General features: G+C 40.5%; 1 protein-coding gene across 1 annotated transcript; it reads left to right on the top strand.

Moving 5' to 3' along the window:
- Positions 1–24: 24 nt before the first annotated feature.
- EXD1 (exonuclease 3'-5' domain containing 1) lies at positions 25–17,422 on the top strand. Its single transcript, XM_052696292.1, has 11 exons — positions 25–224; positions 747–815; positions 1,779–1,830; positions 3,296–3,429; positions 5,033–5,100; positions 6,278–6,364; positions 7,497–7,601; positions 7,723–7,803; positions 7,994–8,137; positions 8,834–9,025; positions 16,062–17,422. The coding sequence occupies exons 1-11, from the start codon at positions 98–100 to the stop codon at positions 16,224–16,226; spliced, it is 1,224 nt and encodes a 407-aa protein (XP_052552252.1). The 5' UTR covers positions 25–97; the 3' UTR covers positions 16,227–17,422.
- The last annotated feature ends 1,204 nt before the right edge of the window (positions 17,423–18,626 follow it).

Here is an 18,626-nt window from a genome sequence, read left to right as displayed (position 1 = left end):
CTCCGTGCGTGGGCCATGGAAGTCCCGCCCCGCATGCTATAAGTAGGCCTCGGCCTCACTACCGATCTACCTTGCGTCGGTGCGCGTTGAGGCGGTCATGGCGCTCAGCTTTCAGTGCCTACAGGCCGCCCTGGGCAAGAGCGTTAAGCTCACCTTGACGTGTGGCATCTTCCAGGGCGTGCTGCAGCACGTCAGTCCCGGCCGCGACCTTCTGCTGTACGCAGGTTGGGGCTGACGGCGGTCTCCACGTCCTATCGGTCGTGTGTGGGGCTGTTGGGTGCCTTGGCCTTACAGCAGCCTGATTAGCGGTGGGGCGCTGCCTTACGGGCTGACGGCTTCTGTTCGTTTCTTTTGTTTTCTTGTGAGTAAGCCGGCTCAGAGCGAGTATGGCCCCACAGGGCTACGGCCGGCAGGTTGTCGAGGCGGCGCCCGGCTGAAGTGGATGTTAAAGCAGGCATCAGGATGAATAAATTGCAGCCCTAAGGTTAACAGTGACTGCATTTGTCTGTGCTTTCTAATGTGAGATTGCATGAGTGCAGCAGATTGGAATTTCGACTGTTGAGTGTATAGAACCACTGTGTAGAAATTGTTTTGTAGAGTGGTAGAAGTGTTACAAAAAAATACTTAACCTAGTGTTTGTTGGATTTTTTGAGTTACTAGAACTGCGTGCTCCACTTGTCTTGCTTTGTTCTACAAGTGATAAGCTTTTGCCCACATGTCTCCATTTTTCTACTTCCTTATTGCAGTAAAGAACTTGGAAACTGGCAGGAGCTCCCCAGGAGTAAAGGTGTTTTACAGCCGAGAAATAGTCAATGGTGAGGCCTTAATGAGTGCTGAGGCATGGGGTCACGTGCATTTGGTTCAGTCCAATTTTGGTCGCTGCTGAATTCCTCAGTTGCACAACTTTCTAATAAAACCAATGGGAATTAGTGCTGTGTAAATCACACAACTTTTGTTCCGCTGTTGTTTGCTGATGAAATAATAATTCCCCACTCTGTGGAGATCTTGTGACTGTCCTGCATTAAAGTTTATGAGTCAAATAATAAACAGCTCAGTAGAACCACTGATGAAAATAACAGCTTGAAGTTAATCAGTTCATTTGCATGCACTCCATGTTTATTTCCTGAAGGTGGAAGGAGTAATTACACATTCATTGTGTTACGTTCTTGTGTTTTGTGCCAGGCTGGGAAGTAAAATTACCAAATGTTCTAGTTAATTTGGCTTTGCTTTTTACTTGCACAGGTAAAGGTGGTCTCCACTAAATGCTTACGCAAGCACTTCTATGATTCACTAATGATAAAAATACGGAATTGCTCATATAAATTGTTTCCAGTATGTAAGGGCCCTGTGCACTTCTATTGGCATCTGCTATAAAACCTTGCTTCAGAAACAATGAGCTGAGGAGGAAGTAGCTAGAAAGCAACTACTAAACTTATCAAGTGCTTAACTGTGTCCATTTTTCTTTTTCCCATGTACCTGTATTCCTAACTATATGTAAGGTAATTAGTTGTAATTCTGTATCGACTTTGGTTTTAGTGGGATGCAAGCCATTAGTTAGCCTTGTTTAAATACTTAAGTTCTGATATACCCCTTTTTACAGACCACTTGTGTAAATTCCTACATCAGAATGAGTTTGAAATTATTTTATTTGCTTTGAGGTTTTTTCTCATATAGCCATATTCTATTCTGGTTTGTATATTTCTCCTTTTTTGAGAAATAATTGTCATAAAGTTGCTACCAGTCAGCACCAGAATATAAATTGTTAACTTCTATTGCAGTGGAATTGCTGGATGAACCAGATTCACAGAAGAGAACAGCAGTGCTGTCTGAGTATGTTGAAGTATTTCCTTCTTTTCATAAAACATGGGGTGGGAATGTACTTGGTAGGGAGGCCAATTCCTGCATTAAATATCTCACTGGTGTTTAAACCCAACTGTGCCAAGTTTGTATTTTACCTTAAAAGAGGTGAGCAGGATGATGAGTAGCAGATCTCCACTGTTTAAAAGACTTTTTCAGGCTGTAGCATATTTCTTTTTTTTCTTCCCATTCATGTTCCTAGGTATAATTCTCTTGATTTATTTGTGGTTTTGGGGTGAGTTTGCCATGAACATTTCTTCTATGTTTGTTGAATAGTTCCAGGGCAGTTGTACATAGGAGTTAAGTTTATACAGTTGCTCTGAAACTTACATAAATGGAGCTTTAGGTAGCTTGTAAAATTATGCTTTAAGCTCCTGCAGTCTGTGGTTCTTAGATGGCTGCTTTTGAGTCTCTTGGCATGACCTGAATAGTTTTTTCCTTTTAAGACAAGAATGAAATGATATCTAACAAACAGCCTTAAAATATAGCCAACACATGAACTTCTAATCAGCAATAGTCTTCTTGCTTCCTGTTGCCTTGTCTCTTTTTTGCTTTGAACAAATATACATGTGTACATATGCTCACTTGTGTAGCAGATTTCTGAATTAATCCTTCACTATACCATTTTAGATGAAAGATTCTTCATGTACACCTAAATGTGAATCAGAGTTTTGTTTTATCATAGTGAGATAGATCGCCATCTTTACAGCCCTATAATCATAGTGGTGTGGTTTTATATCAGTATAAAGGAATGTTCACTAGTAAGTCATATTTTGCTCTGAAGTAATCTTTTTTTTTGTCTTGGAATGTCCTGTTGTAGCAATGAAGCATTGTATATGTGATGTATTTCAAATAGATGACTGTTTGCTAACTTTTTGGTCTTGACTTGCTACTATTTGTGTTATTAAATAACCTTCTTCTAAGTATAGCAAAGTTTCAGTGGATATAACTGTTTAACCTATTAATGAACTTGTAAAACCAGCCTTCAATTATAATATCTGATCAATGATTTAATTATTATGGATTCAGTGTAAAGATTTGCAGATGTTTAAGCTGTTGGGGTCTTGAGCTTATGTCAGGCAATTCATGCCTTGTAATTCTTTCTTCCCTTGAAACCTTCATAGCTGAGCTTTGCAGTGAGCATCTGTTTGGTTTGTGTTTTCACCTTTTACTTTCAGACATACATCCCAAGTTTCATGTAAAATAAAGGTCCTGGGGACAGAATAAGCTCATGTTTGAATAGCTTCAAATTCTCCTTTTAGAATTGGGCACACATGATTAGGAAGTTGCTTCATGTGTAGCTGTTTGTTGTTGGATGCAGGTGGATAGCATTGCATGAAGAATTTTTCCTTGTTAAAATATCCAATCCTGTAATCACATATCCAATGTGTAATGTTTTACTTTTGGGCATGTATGTATGGCTGCTTTGCTCCTGCAGGTGCGCTTCAGCTGTAGAGGAGAACAAAGGAGCAGACATGGGAACAGCACAGGGTGGCCTGGGGAGTTCTCCATGTGTTTCCCCAGAGAGGCAGCTCAGAGCCTTGAATAATTTAAACATGAACTCCCTCCCAGGTAACGTCAGTGTTAGTTGTAATGACAGAAAGACAGGGATGTTACAAAGGAAGGGAAAAGATTGTTCACTTATGTCTGAGGATCTAGCTTAGCAGAGGAAACTCCCTAGGGGAGGGATCTCCAGAAAGAGCCTTCCATGGTGGCAGACAGCTGCTAGATAAGGTTCAAGAGATGCAGCCAGGCTCCACTCCTTCTGGTTGCACAGCTGAATTGCCTTCACCTGTGTTCCTGGGGCTGACTGGGTCTTTTCTCCAGGTGCTCAATCAGTGGGTCAGGCTGTGACTCAACAGTTTCCATACGCAGTCAAGTATAGTTGCTTTGTGTTAGCCAGTATCTTCCCTAGAAGCTGCAGTTTCTTGGCTTGCCTGTTATCTGGACAGGCTGTGCTCTGCAAGAACAATGGTCATGGACAGATAGGCACGGAGCTAGCTTATCTGCAGACATTCTTTTTGCCTTCAGATATGTACATGACATCAAAAAGAAACTCCTGTTTTCAGGAATGTTTATCCTGTGGTTCACATCCGCAGTAGAAGTGGCAGAGTAGTATCATTGATCTTTTGGATAAGTCAAAGTGCTTCAGTTGGTAAACATGCCTCTGGTGATTATTTAATCTTGTCCCTGAATTGTATGTGGCAAGACAAATAAATGAAAACTCATTAAGGCTAATGCTCTTTGTTATTGTGCTGGCTGTCATGCCTGAAAGGTGCTTGCATTGAATTGGTTGAGTGATTCCTGCTGTATGTACAACCACAGGTATGGATCTAAGAAGTAATAGGCTCACTGCTCTTATAAAGCCTTGACAAGCACTCTTTGCTTGTGTAGGCTGAAGGAAGGTTACTTGCACTGGCCTTGGAAGTGGGGGGACAAAAGGGCAAGGTTGACATGCTTTTAACATTTTGCCTTATCTTTGAAATTGAACAGTATCTCAGTTCAGAACATTTTGTGCTGTCGTGGGTGTGTGAATGGGGAAGGGAAAATCTTTGAAAGCCTTTCTTTTGCTGAGATATTCATGAGATATTGTTAGGCAGGTGTTTAAAAATGCTAAAATCTGTCTTAGATTCTGTTAGTTTAGTGCTCTTGGTCATTTACCTGTTGGCGTTCTATGGTATCATTGTCTTTTCTGCTTTCACCTTCCCTGGAATGCCTGGGAATTAGGGCTGTTTTAACAGGTACAATTTCATTAATTGGAATCTGTCTTTTTCCTTTATGTATCACAAAGACAAAAAAAAAACAACAAAAAAAAACAAACTGCAACTTTTGAGTATCATTTTTTCCATGGGAAAGTAAGAATTTTGATTCATGCTGAGGACTGTGCACATTGGAAGTGAACAGTTCAGAATCTGAAGCTGTGGATTCCCCATTCTTGAGGTTTTTTCTGCCTCCTGCAGAGGGATTGGAACTGGATGAGCTTTAAGAGCCTTCCCAAACCGAACAGTTCTGAGATCTCCAATTCTTATTCTATTATCTGTTTATGTGTGTTAAGGAAGTAGAAAGATAAGAGTTGAATTGCTGAACTAGAGTGATATTATAATTGAAATATATACCATCTGTAAGAGTTTGTTCAAGCAGAGAAAACATCTTTTTTTTTTTTATTTCATTTTAGGGAAGGAGGAAGAAGAGAAAGTAGAGTATACAGTTGTTAATTGTTTCCAGGAGAAATTTGGCTCAGCAGTGAGTATTAATTGAAGCTCTCATGTGGTGTATATGACTTTAAAGCCTCTTCTGTTCTAATTGTAAGTACAGGATTGTGAGCATTGCTACAATGAGTTCTTATGCTATGAGTTCTTATACTGGAAATCATCTCTGCAGGCTGTAGTGAAATTTCAGTTCTAAGTAGTAAATGGCTTCTTGAAGTCAAGTAGAAATGGTGTCGGTGGTGGTGTTAAGGTATGTTTAAGTTGTGCATACATGCATAGAAAGAGTTTGCAGCAAATATCATTGATTGTTGATTATGGTTTTCAGAATATATATCAGCTATAAACTGAGGTGAGGGGTCAATATTGCTAGTAAGTGAGCAATCACTTAAAAAGGTAGCAGTACCAGGATTTGTTGGTGTTTGGAGAGGGAATTGGCAGTGCTTTTTTTAATGGACATTTGGAACTTCAGAAATGCCTGGACCTGGGCTTTTTTCTTTAAATCGTGTGTAACATCAGTGAATTTGGAAGGAAGGCTTTGCTTCAGATCTAATGATAGACTTAGTAAACCAAATAGTGTTTTTAGGTCTGAATTAGATCTGTGTGTCCTTGATGCCGTTTTGTCTTGCAGCTAAATCAGATGAGCTTTGGGTACTCCTTATATGTATAGTGCACATGTGAATAAAATAATCCTTTTACCACAGGGGAAGATTTCCCTTACTGCAGAGGAATCTAATTTTTGCTTGAAAAGAAGCTGGCTTTTTTTTCCTGCTCCTTTTATATTGCATGTGCAGTATGGGTTAGTTTGTCTTAATTATCTGGGAGCTTCAAGTGTCTGTGAGAGTAGCAGTTTCATTTCTTATACCTTAGAAGATGAGTTCATCCAAAAAAATACCTCCTTTGTGATCCTGAGAAAGCTCCTAAAACCTACTTAAGAAAATTTCTAAAGAGGAGATCAGGAGTCTATATTATGTAATATAAGTTAATCCATGATCTCTGTTAAATCTGTCATTGTTTCTACTTCTGTAATGCCATGTGTCTCACTGGGCTGATACTGCCTGTTTCTCTTGGATCACTGTATACTTGAGTTTTGTTGTTGTGATTTATATTTACATTTCTTAAATTTGGATCATGACCAGAAACGTCCCACCTTACTATTTGTTTCTCTGTCTATTAGTCTCTGGCACTATTCATTTAACCCTATTTTTCATTAGGTGCTGCACCTGAAACAACAGGGTGTTATCAGTGTTGTTGGAGAAGGTGTCGCTTTGTGTCGTAATGGGAAACTCTTATGGCTTCAGGTAAGAAACAGATGTTTTCCAACAAGTGCCCCTACATAGTAGCAAAACTGGGAAATGTTTTGGGATGAGCCTTTGTTTAAGACTTACATAACTGCTTTGGTAAATGGATGTGATTTTCTTCTAGACAGATTAAGCATTTTATGGAAGACCTGTTGCAGAAACAATTATGCCACTGTAAGGCAATCTAATAAGTAATCTATATTTAACATAAAGTTGTTTTTATATATGGTATGAATTATAAGGTTTATTAAATATAAATAAACTATATAGCATATGTGTAACATTTGTTTGCAAATATAATTTACTTGGCCTGCCATCTATATTTATTTGAATAGAGGTAGAGATATTACAATAATACAGCTGTTGTCCATTAAATAGCTACAAGGACTACCTAATCACAATGCCAATATAACTGAATTAGATGGAAGGATTAAAATCTATCTGAAGGTAAAATATCTTGGTTGATGATTGTGTTATAAAAATTTTTGGAAAAAAAAAGAGATGGAAAGGAATATTGTTCAATCTGCTCAAAAGCACCTTGGTTTGTATTTAAATAGGCTTAGGACTGAGCAAAGCAAAAACTTGTGTGGGAGTTTTGTACTTCAAACTTGCAGAAGTGTCCACCTGCTGTGGCATGGCAAAGTAGTTAATTTATACCAGCTGTTTTTAAGACATCAGTTTGAGCATAGATTAAAATTTAAACTTTTTCTATCTGCAATGGTGTGGTGGAGAATGATGTCCTTTTTTTTTTTTTTTTGGTAGCAGTTTTTCAAAACAAAAGGAATGCCATGACCATGAGAATTTTGCTTGATGGTGTCAACTGCTATGTCACCATAATAGATGTAGGAATTTATTTGGAGTAATTCAGCTAGAGTTTACTTTCGATATGTCTCAAAATGCTGGCTTAAAATGTGTATAGTAGACTACTGGATCTTTCTTTCTAGCTTCTGTATCTCTACATGTCTGAAAAAAAGACTTTCTCATAGGTTAGCATTAAGGAAACTGAGCCTGCTTCCCTTAATGTAAACGTTCTCGTGACAGATTGTCTTGTATGTAACAGTGCACTTTCTCCTACCTTCAAATCTGTTGTGTTTTTGTTCCTCGCTCATCTCTGCACCTCAATTTGTTGTAGATGGCAACAAAAAGTCACATTTTTCTATTTGATATTTTCCTTCTGGGACCTCAAGCTTTCAGAAATGGATTACAAACTGTGCTGGAAGATAAAAACATTTTGAAGGTAAGGGTGGAGGGGAATGTAAGGACATTTAAGGTAGTAGGGGTGGTATATAGATGTGTCCTGTTCACCAGAGAAGTTGTGGTTGTACACATACTTGTCTGACAGCTCTTTTTTATTCCAGGTCATGCATGACTGCCGTTGGATCTCAAATTGCCTCTTTCACCAGTACAACGTACTTCTTGACAATGTCTTTGACACACAGGTACCCTTCAGATATTGTGGTTGGGAGCAGACAAGGTGTGCAGTCTGTTTCAGTTCTCACTGAAAAGAGCAAAATGAATAAAACCAGACTGGAAAAAAGCAAACAACGTTCTGTGCAGTTACTGCTGTCGGTTGCTTTGCTTTGGGTTAACAGATAAGTGGTCATAACATTTGAATTCCTTCCATCACAGGTTGCTGATGTTCTGCAGTTCTCAGTGGCAACGGGAGGCTTCTTTCCACACTCCACTTGCACATTACAGGAGTGTCTGATGCAGCACTTGAAGATACCTTCCAAATGGAAAATCCTCATGAAGCATGAGCAGCGAATGGCTTTGGTGGGTGATTTAATGAGGCACCTTCTGAAAACTGACTTGTAAGCTGTGCTTTGCCCTTTTACAGATTTTTATTTTAGTTTTTAAGAGCATAGTACTGTTTAGTGGTTGGATTGCTGTAGTTAAGGACATTTTGTAACAGTCATTTGGGAGACAGATGCAAGCTTCAGCTGCAGTATTTCTAGTATTGCTAGTATTTCCCAATAGTTCATTTGAAACCGAGGTATTGAAGAAACACAAAACTTGTGCAATAGAAATTATGTGTAAGTTGTAAGAATAGTTAAGTGTATTATGATACCCAGAACAATTCTGAAACCTAGTCCAACAACAAGATGGTTAAAGTGAATCTAGAGTCAAGTAAGGAAAAGGAAACTTGATGCTGGTGCTGGAAAAATTAGAGTAGTGGTTCAGTGGCATTTGCTGCATCTTTAGAATTCTACCTAGTTTCAGGTGGATAGTTAGGTGAGAAGGAACCTACTGGAAAAGATGTATGTTTTTTCCTGTTGCTGTGTTTTAAGCAATTCCACCTCTGAGCCCTCCTCTGTTGTATTGGCTGTATGCAAGTGGCCTTAGAAGCTGCAAGCATTCAGTAGCACTAAAGTAGATAGCATCTGGAGATTCAACAGCAGAGGAACGTGAAAAAGTTTTGTTATAATTTTTACTTCTTAACTAACTTCTTGTTTGCATTGGGATACACAGGAGAATCCTGATATGTTGTTCTTGAGACCCTTTCCATCTTCTCTGCTTCAAGTACTTGCTCTGAAGGCTATGTACCTTCTGCTACTCCACTCGTCTCTAATGGATAACTTCATGGCAGACCTCAGAGCTGTGGTACATGCTTACTTAAGTACTTCACAGAATGGATCTGAAGATCACCTTGGGAGCATAAAGGTAGGAATGTCCTAGCTTGTTTCTCGGTTCAGTGAAATAATCTAAGGCTCATATGGATAAACTCTGGAAGACCTAATTAAAGTCTTTTCATTTTCGGCAGATGTAGACCCTGCTTTATGCCACATCTTGCTTTTGGTGCTTGGTAGTGGAAGTGATGGTGTCTACATCTATCTAGCTGCATTTCCAGTCAGTCTGTTAGCATAAATCCACCTTAAGTTTGTGTTGCAGATAGTGAGCTACGGCCCTTAAGGCACAGGCATATATGTATTGTGTTCATTCTGGTCTGATACAGAACTTCTGGGCTCAGTGGATGGTGAGTGGGTGTAGACATGAAAAGAGACAGGCAGCTGTGAAGTGGTGTTATCTGGAGTTGACAGAGTTGCTTTATTTTGGTAGGAGACATTATTCCCCAAGACTTGTTCTATTTTTCTCCAGTCACATCATCATTACTTCTGAATTATTTTGAATATACTTGTTCTTGAAAAATGTTGTCTTTTGTCACCCAATGATTTTTATTTCTTCCTGATTTCTGCTCTTCTGAGTTATCTGAAAATAAAATCAGGTAACATTTCTCATTGTTAGTTATGTAGATCAAGTACTGTTGTCTCATAAATACACTTCCAAGTATCTTGGAGTGGCTTTTGTGTGGTGGTGGACTCCTCTGTAATTCCTTGGTTATCTTTAAAAGGGGAGAGGTGTGTGATTCTTTTGCTAAGGAACTTGACTTTCTTTGCTAATGGAAAGATCAGTTCTGTGCAGACAAAATAGACAATTGTATTGCTGGGTCTATAGTGAAGAAGTTATAGCGGGGATTGCAGTGACTGTGAAAGATATTGCTGCTGTTGAAATAAAGAAAAAGGTAAATGGTCAGACATCCTTATTCATCATGACAGAACAGAACTAACTTGTGTTTAGATTGTGTCACTACCTCATTTTTTGCAGTTGGAAATATTTTGAAGTATTTATTAAGAAAGCTGGATGCAGATCTGTCTTAATGAAATTATTTCTTTTCCTGGTATAACAAAGCATTCAATCCTGGACTTGAATCCTTTGGGTACTATATTAAGGCTCTGAACAGTAAATCCAATTATTAGGGATGCAGTAGGAGATAAATTTACATAACCACAAGAGGTCACAGTTGATTCACAGGTAGATCTGAAAGCATGCTTGTTTGCTTTTGTTTTTTTTAGAGTTTTCAATAATAGGAGTTTGTTCTGTGGGGAGAGGGAGGAGCTTGAATCTGGATTTCCAGTGTAAAATGCATGCAAAAGTAGGAGGGATACACGGAGAAAAAAAGCAGTCCTTAAAAAGTGCAGAGGATAAAATAGTCCTTAGCACTGGGTTGCTTGGAGAATTTTTAATTGGTGTCTGAAACAATTCTTTTGTAGATCCATTTACTCCATAAGATTAGCCAAGGAATTAATTTGAACTTCAATTGGCATTTTGAAGGCCTATTTAATATCACATTTAAGAAGAATCTTGTAGAATAGACAGTAAAAGTAGCCATTTTCACCATTACTTCACTGTGAATCATTTTGTTTCTGTATCTTACAAGATAATCACACAAATGAAACTCTTGTATTAAGAAAAAAAAGTTTGATATGTATTTTTATCAATTGATATTTAAACACCAAGCAAATCTCCTTGGTTTAGTTAAATGTATTCTCTTTTTTTGTTGTCCTGGCTTTATGATTTTAGTTACTGGTATTCCATATCATCACATCATACAGTGAACTGGGAGTCTCAGAAGAGAAGAAATGTCTACAGCTCCCAGAGAACTTTGCTATTGTTTTTGTTTTCTGGTTGGTGGGAAAGATAAAACTGACTGGAAGTCCTGGGATTGGCTCTCTTTGCTCCATGGTGGATCAAAGTGAGAACCTCATTTTTTCAGAAACTTATTTGATTTGGCATCAATCCCAGTAACTTGTATGTCTGCTATTATAATTAGCACATTTTCCTTCTCAGATTGTTGCCACTATTTGTTTTTTTTCTTTCTTTCCCTCTTTGTTCCCTTTCCTCTTCTTCCCTGCAGTCTGTTTGGGCCGGTGTGCCTGCTGTCCCCCTCTCACAGACACAGATCTAGAAATAAATGAGTCAAACATTGAACTTCAGCCCGGACTAGCATTGTAGCATCCTGCTGATTTTCCTTGGGACACTGCCAGAATCCAGAAATTCATCATGCCAACCACTGTTGTGCATTACAACAGAATCAGATATACTTAGTGAAAAAAGATGCTTTGGCTTTCCAGTCTGAAGTTGGCTGTATATTGAGTGATACTGAACAGCAATCAATGTTGAACAATAACTACTGGGTCAGTTAGCAACTTGTCTAATTGGGGGATTCTGTTTCTGAGAGCAGAGTGGACATATTCTCTGTTGCTCCTAATCTTGGAAATAGCAGGAAGAAGCGAGTGTGCCGCCTCATGGAGGAAAGCCAAGCCTGCACAGTTGCCTTTATGGGTTACTTCATCTTGTAAGAGTTGAGGAAAGACAAGTGTGAATAAGGCTGATGAATATAATTATCTTTGCCATTCTTTGGGCCTCTGCATGCCAGATCTCTGTAGTCAGTTTTTCAGGAAAATCTCTTCAGTGAGAAAAAGATCCTGTGTATCCAAATAGGCCCCAGTAGTGGCAGAATGCAGGAAGCACTTCCTGAACAAATGCAGAATTCTCAGGAGTGCTTGTTTTCAGACTTACACGTAACTGCAGGTACCAGTGCCTAATTTTGCCTTGTCTGTTGAAAATTCATGACTGCTAGTGAGTGAGCTTGTTTGGTTGCAGCTAGCTTACTTCACTGGAACTGTGGGTAAGACGGTATGAATAAAAATGGATCAGTGATTTTTATTGCTTTTGCAGCAATAAACCTGAATGAGCAGAATGAGTAGCAGTTATGTATTTTGTGCAAGTAGTATGTAAATGAATCTTTGACACAGATTGTAATTTTCATGAACAGTTCCGGCTCTCACCAGTGATAGTGCTGTTTTCAATTGAGGTTCCATCCATATTTTCTTCCCCTTGTTGTGTGTTTTTTTTTTTTTTTTTTTTTTTTTTTTTTTTTTTTTTTTTTAAGCTGTTTTGCTGGAAAAGGCAAAGAACCAGAATATTTCTGGGCAGCCTTGCTGGTGAGACTTTCACTTTGCTTCTGGATGGTCAAGTGCAATCTTCTGTCATTTGATAGCTGTTTCAGCAGTAACAGAAGATGCACTGAGTAGCTGGCCTGTGGACTGGTACACCAGGTTGGGGGAGATAAACTGGAAAGGTGGCATGATGCAAATCCATGGACTAGAGCTTCTTTTGGGAAAGAGTTACAGAAAAGATGGGTATCGAGCATTTTGCTGGCATTTGTTAGCAACAGGAAAGGACTTCCAGTGACTATAGCAGCCAGAAGATGCGATCATGCAGCACTCTAGTTCATACAGTACTGGGAGAAGAGAATGGCTGTGGGGCAAATGAAAAGGAAAGGCATCTCATTGATCTTCAGTTTCATATATCCTTGTATGTTGATGCTTTCTGTGGTTTTGTGTGTCACTACCTACAGAGAGTATTTGAATCTTCTGAGTAGTGGACGTTTCCTTCTAAGCACTTAACATTCTACCCTTGAAACAGCAGCGAAACAGTAAATTCTGACCTCCAGTAGTTCACTATCAAAATCCTCAGCTGCATGTTTCTACGTCTTCCTCAAAGTGATGATCTGCCATCACCACAAAGTAAGAATTCAACCTGGACTTTCCAACCTGAAGATATATGCTGTTTCTCATATTTTCAGTGCAACTTTCTGCCAGGAATATAATTATTCTCCTTGTGGATGCAGACATGAAGTTAAATGGGCTCTGTCTGTAGAAAAGAGCTAGGAAAGAAGCGGAGTTAAATTTCTTCTCATAGATGTGTATTGTGTGTGGTTAGGTGCTTTAAAATATGCTGTGTTCTGATGTGTAGGACTTAAATTCAAAGGAAGGAACACTGCCTGGGAACCAAGTGAATACACTTGTAGAGGTGCAGTGTTTTGAGTGGTGTCAGTTTACAAGGAGAGCTTTGGAACTGTAGAGTTTTTGCTCTCCACCATTATCCCTGTGCAGTAGAAATATTTCCTATGCACTTCAGGTAAGGCTGCAGTAGATAAGATGCAGTGCAGTAGACCCGATGGATAAGCAATTGGTTGAAAGGCCGCAGACAGAGGGTGGTGGTCAATGGCTCTATGTCCAGGTGGAGGCCGGTAACAAGTGGTGTCCCCCAAGGGTCTGTCTTGGGACCGGTGCTCTTTAACATCTTTATTAATGACATCGATGAGGGAATTGAGTGCACCCTCAGCAAGTTTGCTGATGACACCAAGCTGAGTGGTGCGGTTGATACGGTGGAAGGAAGGGATGCCATTCAGAGGGACCTCGACAGGCTGGAGGGCTGGGCTCGGGTGAACCTAATGAGGTTCAACACGGCAAAGTGCAAGGTTTTGCATTTGGGCCGGAAGAACCCCAGGCACCCGTACAGGCTGGGAGGAGTGGTCCTTGAGAGCAGCTCGGCAGAGAAGGACCTGGGGGTCCTGATGGACGAGAGACTGAACATGAGCCAGCAGTGCGCTCTGGCAGCTCGAAAGGCAAATGGGATCCTGGGCTCCATCAGGAGAGGGGTGGTCAGCAGGGACAGGGAGGTGATTGTCCCTCTCTACTCGGCTCTTGTGAGGCCCCACCTGGAGTACTGTGTCCAGGTGTGGAGCCCTCAGTACAAGAAAGACATAGAGATCTTGGAAGGGGTCCAGAGGAGGGCGACTAAGATGATCAGGGGGCTGGAGCACCTCCCCTATGAGGACAGGCTGAGGGAGTTGGGCTTGTTCAGCCTGGAGAAGAGAAGGCTGCGGGGTGACCTCATTGCAGCCTATCAATACCTGAAGGGAACCTACACCCAGGAGGGGAGTAAACTCTTCAGAAGGGCTGACAACAGCAGGACTAGGGGAAATGGATCCAAGTTGAAGGAGGGAAGATTTAGGTTGGATGTTAGGGGGAAGTTCTTCACAAGGAGAGTGGTTAGGCCCTGGAACGGGCTGCCCAGGGAGGTTGTGGATGCCCCGTCCTTGGACGTGTTCAAGGCCAGGTTGGACGGGGTCCTGGCAACCTGATCTGAATGTGTATGTTTGGTGGCCCTGCTAGGCAGGGGGATTGGAACTACATGATCCTTGAGGTCCCTTCCAACCCAGGTGATTCTGTTATTCTGTGATTCTGTAGTACCAGATAGCATGTTCATGGCAGGTGATGGCAGAAAGTCTGTTCTATCTGTAAACAAAATTGCATGCTTGAACAATAAGTCTTCCTAACTGGCACATGAGTGAGGACTGCGCATGTTGTAAAGGCAATTTTCATGCAGCTTGGCCTTAAGTGATTGAGGAAGTAGATTACCTCTCACTGTAGCATAGATACTGGGGCATTCAGGAAGCTGGATGTAAATTTGAGTGGGTAAACAGACTGTGAGTGGGGTTTTCCTGTGAGAGGTAAGTGCTCTGCTATTTTTTCTATAATTATCTCTGTATTATTTGGCCTTCATCTGGACCTCTGTGAACTTCTAGGTGCAGATTTTGAGGGATGTATCTACCCCTTACAAAAGCTATGATAATGCTTTCCTGGTGTATCCAACCTTTGTATTTGTTCTTCCTGCTCTTAGTGTTTCTGCCAGTGAGCTCACAGGGGCATCTGATTTAGCAACATGTAGCTTCCTGTAGCTTCCTGTGGACCTTCTTTGAATATTTACTGTCTTCCCATTTGTGAGTATCAGGGCAGGTTTTAAGCAAGTTGCTACTGTTGCTTGTTCAACTATTTCATCTTCAGTAATCTCGGGTGATCTGTGCCTTGCTGTTTGTGATAAGGTGTTGGTATAAATGTTTATACTGTTATCTGAAACATTGTAGGTACATAAATGGTTTTGGTGTTGGAATTGCTACATATTTCAATGTTAAATACGGGAGGGAAAAAATGTTGCATTTGTTCCTGTGCCGTTTTTGGGTTCTGCTGTTGCTTTGCCCAGCAGCGTGGCTGATGTTTTATGTGTTTCTGGAGTTTAAAGAAAGTTTTTAAAATTTGCTTTCTTATACTTTTGCTAAATAGTAATTTTTTCTAGCCTGTCTTTTGTTTGCTCTGCAACTTCATCCTTATTTTCTTCATTTTGATGTGACCTTAACTTTATTGAAGGATAGTTGCTGCATAGTCTCTGTTGCCCTGCTCTGCAGTCCTGCTGGTTTCCTTTTGCTTTCTGTGATATTTTGCTTTTAAGTGATGTTTACTCTGTGCTGCCTGTATCTCGAAGTTGTCTCTATGCTACTTGACAGGATTTAAGCTGTTTGGCTGCCTTTTCCTTCTTGTTATCAGGCTTTCTCATTTGTGTAATTTCCCTTTGTAAGGATGAGAGCAATGATGAATTTTCTGATGTTTCTCCAAATGCAGTGAGCATTGCAATCCTTGTTAAATAGCAGCTCCTTGAATGTAATGTTCTGAATAGTGTTTCGTCAACTGCTCAGAACCATGTCAAGAAGTGCAACTCCTTTTGTGAATTTCCTAGGCAGCTGTTCCAGACTTGCAAACTACTGACTATTCTACATGAGGCTTGTTTGCTTAGGATAGAAATACTATGATTTGGAGAAAAGCCAGGAGAGGTGCTCTTGCAGTGACTCCTGCAAGGAAACCTGAACTGACTGCAAGTCTTTTGAGGCTTTGTAAGTTAGTAGTACAGAAGATCACTGGAGCAATCTCAATCCCATACACAAAATATCACTTAAATGCTGAAGATCTACATAATAAGGGCATAAACAGTAAGGTAGGTCTAATATTCTTCCCTTTAGGCTGCCTTTGAGAGAAAGGATAAAGTCCTTCCCTGCTCTCCTCCCCCCCAGTATAGTGTTTGTACAAGCAGATAGTTAATTCGTGCTGTAGATGTAATGAGATGATTGCGCTGTTTTGTTGCCAAATCAGAGGAAACTCTTATCTGGCACCAACGAAAGTAGAGCATGTGTATGTATATGAATTGTTTTTATTTCTTTTCTTTTTTTCCTTATCAGCCTACTTGCATGGAGCTGCCAAAAGAGCTGCGTCAGCTGGCAGACATCCAGAAGCTGCGAAGAGAGAAAGCAGTGAAAGAGTACAGAATAAGTGAGGATGGTCTTTTGATCAGACCAGTCATAGAATTAGATGAGAGGAATCCACAGAAGGATGAAACCCACTGAGATGACAGGGTCTGTCTTCCCCCCCCATGAAGCCACGTGTCAAACTACATCCTCCAAAAGTCAGGATCTACTTTATGAAGTGAAGGAAGAAAGTCAAAAACAAGTGTCAAGTCTGTAGGAGATCCTCAGACCAATCTCAGGTTGACTGTAAAAATCTTTGGTGCAGATAAATTGATAAGTTTGTTATGTATTTGAGGAATACATATTTCAAAGAATAAGACGGAGCTATTCCCTATGCAGGAGCACCAAACAAATTTCTTCTTTACAAGGACAGATGAGCAGATTGTTAAGGGGAATGTTGACGGTCTCTCTAATCCTAATTTCTGACTTGAAATCTATTTTGAGATCTCTTTTTCCCCATGAGCTATTTTGGCTATTGACTTTTTCTTTTAGTCTATTTTATCAGACTGTTGTGTCGGAGCTTTTGTTGTTTTCAACTGTTGCAGGTATGTAAAACTCTCACTCAAACCAAATATGTGAATGGGGAAGCTTGTAAGGTGCCTGATCTTTGTGATTGGAAAGGGTTTGCTTGGGAAAGTTTAAAAAAAAAAATTCTGGCCAGCTCATGTGGGTTTGGCTTATAGACAGATAAGTCTCTTGGCACAGCTTACAAGAACTTGCATAGGAGAGTGCAGGAGATCACACCCTACTGAGCAGCATTGCTGGCAAAAGCAGCAGAGGTGTACAGATTAAAAAAAAAAAAAAAAGGCTCTTTTCTGCCAAGACAGAATTACTGTATCCTGACTGGCAAAGGCAGCATTCTGCTTATGAAGTTGCAGCCCACCTCTGTCAGCACTACTGTGTCTTACTCATATAGATAAGACAGTAACAGTAATGTCTGTATACAGAAAAGCATCTGTTCTCAAAGTAAGGGAAAGCAGTTAAATTTGTGTAAACCATGTATAGAGTTTTTTGGTTTTTTTTTCTAAGAAAAATAAGGTAGGCAAAACTTGTTTATTTCCAGTGTACTTGCATTGTCTGTTATTCATTAAAATATTAGACCAGAAGTATTTAAATAAAGGTTTTTGAAATTCTAGATGTATTTATTTCTGAAAGTGTTAGAAAAAAGTTGGAAGGTGTGATTTTTGACAGTGCACTTTTCTGTATTTTTAAAAATTTTGAACAGTATTCTGTAATTGAAGTGTACAGTTGTTTTATCTTGGTTCACTTTAGAAATAGAACAGGTTTGAAATGTTTCTTACAGCTTTTTTTGTGGATGTCGAGACTTGTTTGATTTGGTCTACTAGAAGATGTTGGGTTGGGCCCCTCCTCAGCACTTTTCATCTGTAACAAGACTTTCCTAAGCAGCAGTGCATTCTCAGAAGTCAGTGAGTTGTGACATGAAATATGCAGGGTCTTCAGAACCAGCACAGAAGTGCTTGTAGTGTATTTCCAGAACTGAAATCACCTGGGCCCATCTGGTCCCATTACAGAAAAATGGGGGAAGTTGCAGGGTATTGGATACTGGGGGTTTGGGACTAGTTGGATGTGAAGGTGTTGAGTCTGGGATGTAGAAGAGCGATGGTAGAGTGTCCTTATGCCGGGTATGAACAAAACTGAGATGCACACCTGGGCTTCTCAAGGAGAAACAAAGTTCTGGTTGGAATAATACTATTAAAGAATAAGGATTTTCAGATAGGAGCTGGACATCTGTGCTGCTTCACCAAAATCTTCAGGGTAAACAGGACTGCAGCTCTCCCTTGTATTTTGCAAATGGTGTGAAGAAATAGATTGGGACCAACTTGTCAGTCTTGATGCATTAGACTGAGAACCATCTTTTTTAGAGGAGAAGTAGGACTTCACAAAATATTTTTAAATTGGTAAATTTGTAATGCTGCCCCATGCTAGCACTTGGTATGGTTCATTTTTCTAAGCTTGGTAGTAATGTGGTGCACTTCTCTTCCTTAGTGTAACTGCTAGGCTGTGTGCAGGTAATGACAGCTGTAGAAGCTTGTTTGGGAGGTGAAGCAGTCTTGCTTTTTGTTTCTCAGCTGTTGTGCTACCATATGCTTTCTGATACGTTGTTAGAGAATGTAGAGAAGAGGTACCAACTGCTGTCTCCAAGCAGAGAGTGAGTCGAAGTACTGCAGGTGATGAACGCACTGAGCCGTGATACCAGTCAGTGGTTTCTGGGAGGTAGCCGTGCCGACAGCTGCAGTCCTTACGGTGCATCGTGCCCTCACCATCACATTCCGGCCGGCGTTGTCTCAAGCTCATCTGCCCTAACTCTTCGCGTTGCAATATACCAAAACGCACGCAGCTCTGCACGCGACAGCCGTTCTGCCGGTGCCAACCGCCGTGGGGCCGCCCACCCCCCCGCTCCCGCAGCTCGGGACCGGGCCGCTGCCACCCGCCCCGAGGGACTCCCGGCTGCCGCGGCCAGCAGCCCCACCGCCCTTC

Source organism: Tympanuchus pallidicinctus, unplaced genomic scaffold, assembly GCF_026119805.1.
Source record: "Tympanuchus pallidicinctus isolate F22 unplaced genomic scaffold, pur_lepc_1.0 scaffold3, whole genome shotgun sequence".
NCBI lineage: Eukaryota > Metazoa > Chordata > Aves > Galliformes > Phasianidae > Tympanuchus > Tympanuchus pallidicinctus.
Note: the sequence above shows the minus strand (reverse complement) of the source record. Positions and strands in the feature narration are given on the sequence as shown.

What these genes read in the sequence shown, in the direction of transcription:
- EXD1 (XM_052696292.1), top strand. Translation starts at nt 98, where the DNA reads ATGGCGCTCAGCTTTCAGTGCCTACAGGCCGCCCTGGGCAAGAGCGTT. An exon ending in AGAACAGCAGTGCTGTCTGA is followed by an intron (nt 1,831 to 3,295) that starts GTATGTTGAAGT and finishes TTGCTCCTGCAG; the next exon opens with GTGCGCTTCAGCTGTAGAGG. An exon ending in ACAATGTCTTTGACACACAG is followed by an intron (nt 7,804 to 7,993) that starts GTACCCTTCAGA and finishes CTTCCATCACAG; the next exon opens with GTTGCTGATGTTCTGCAGTT.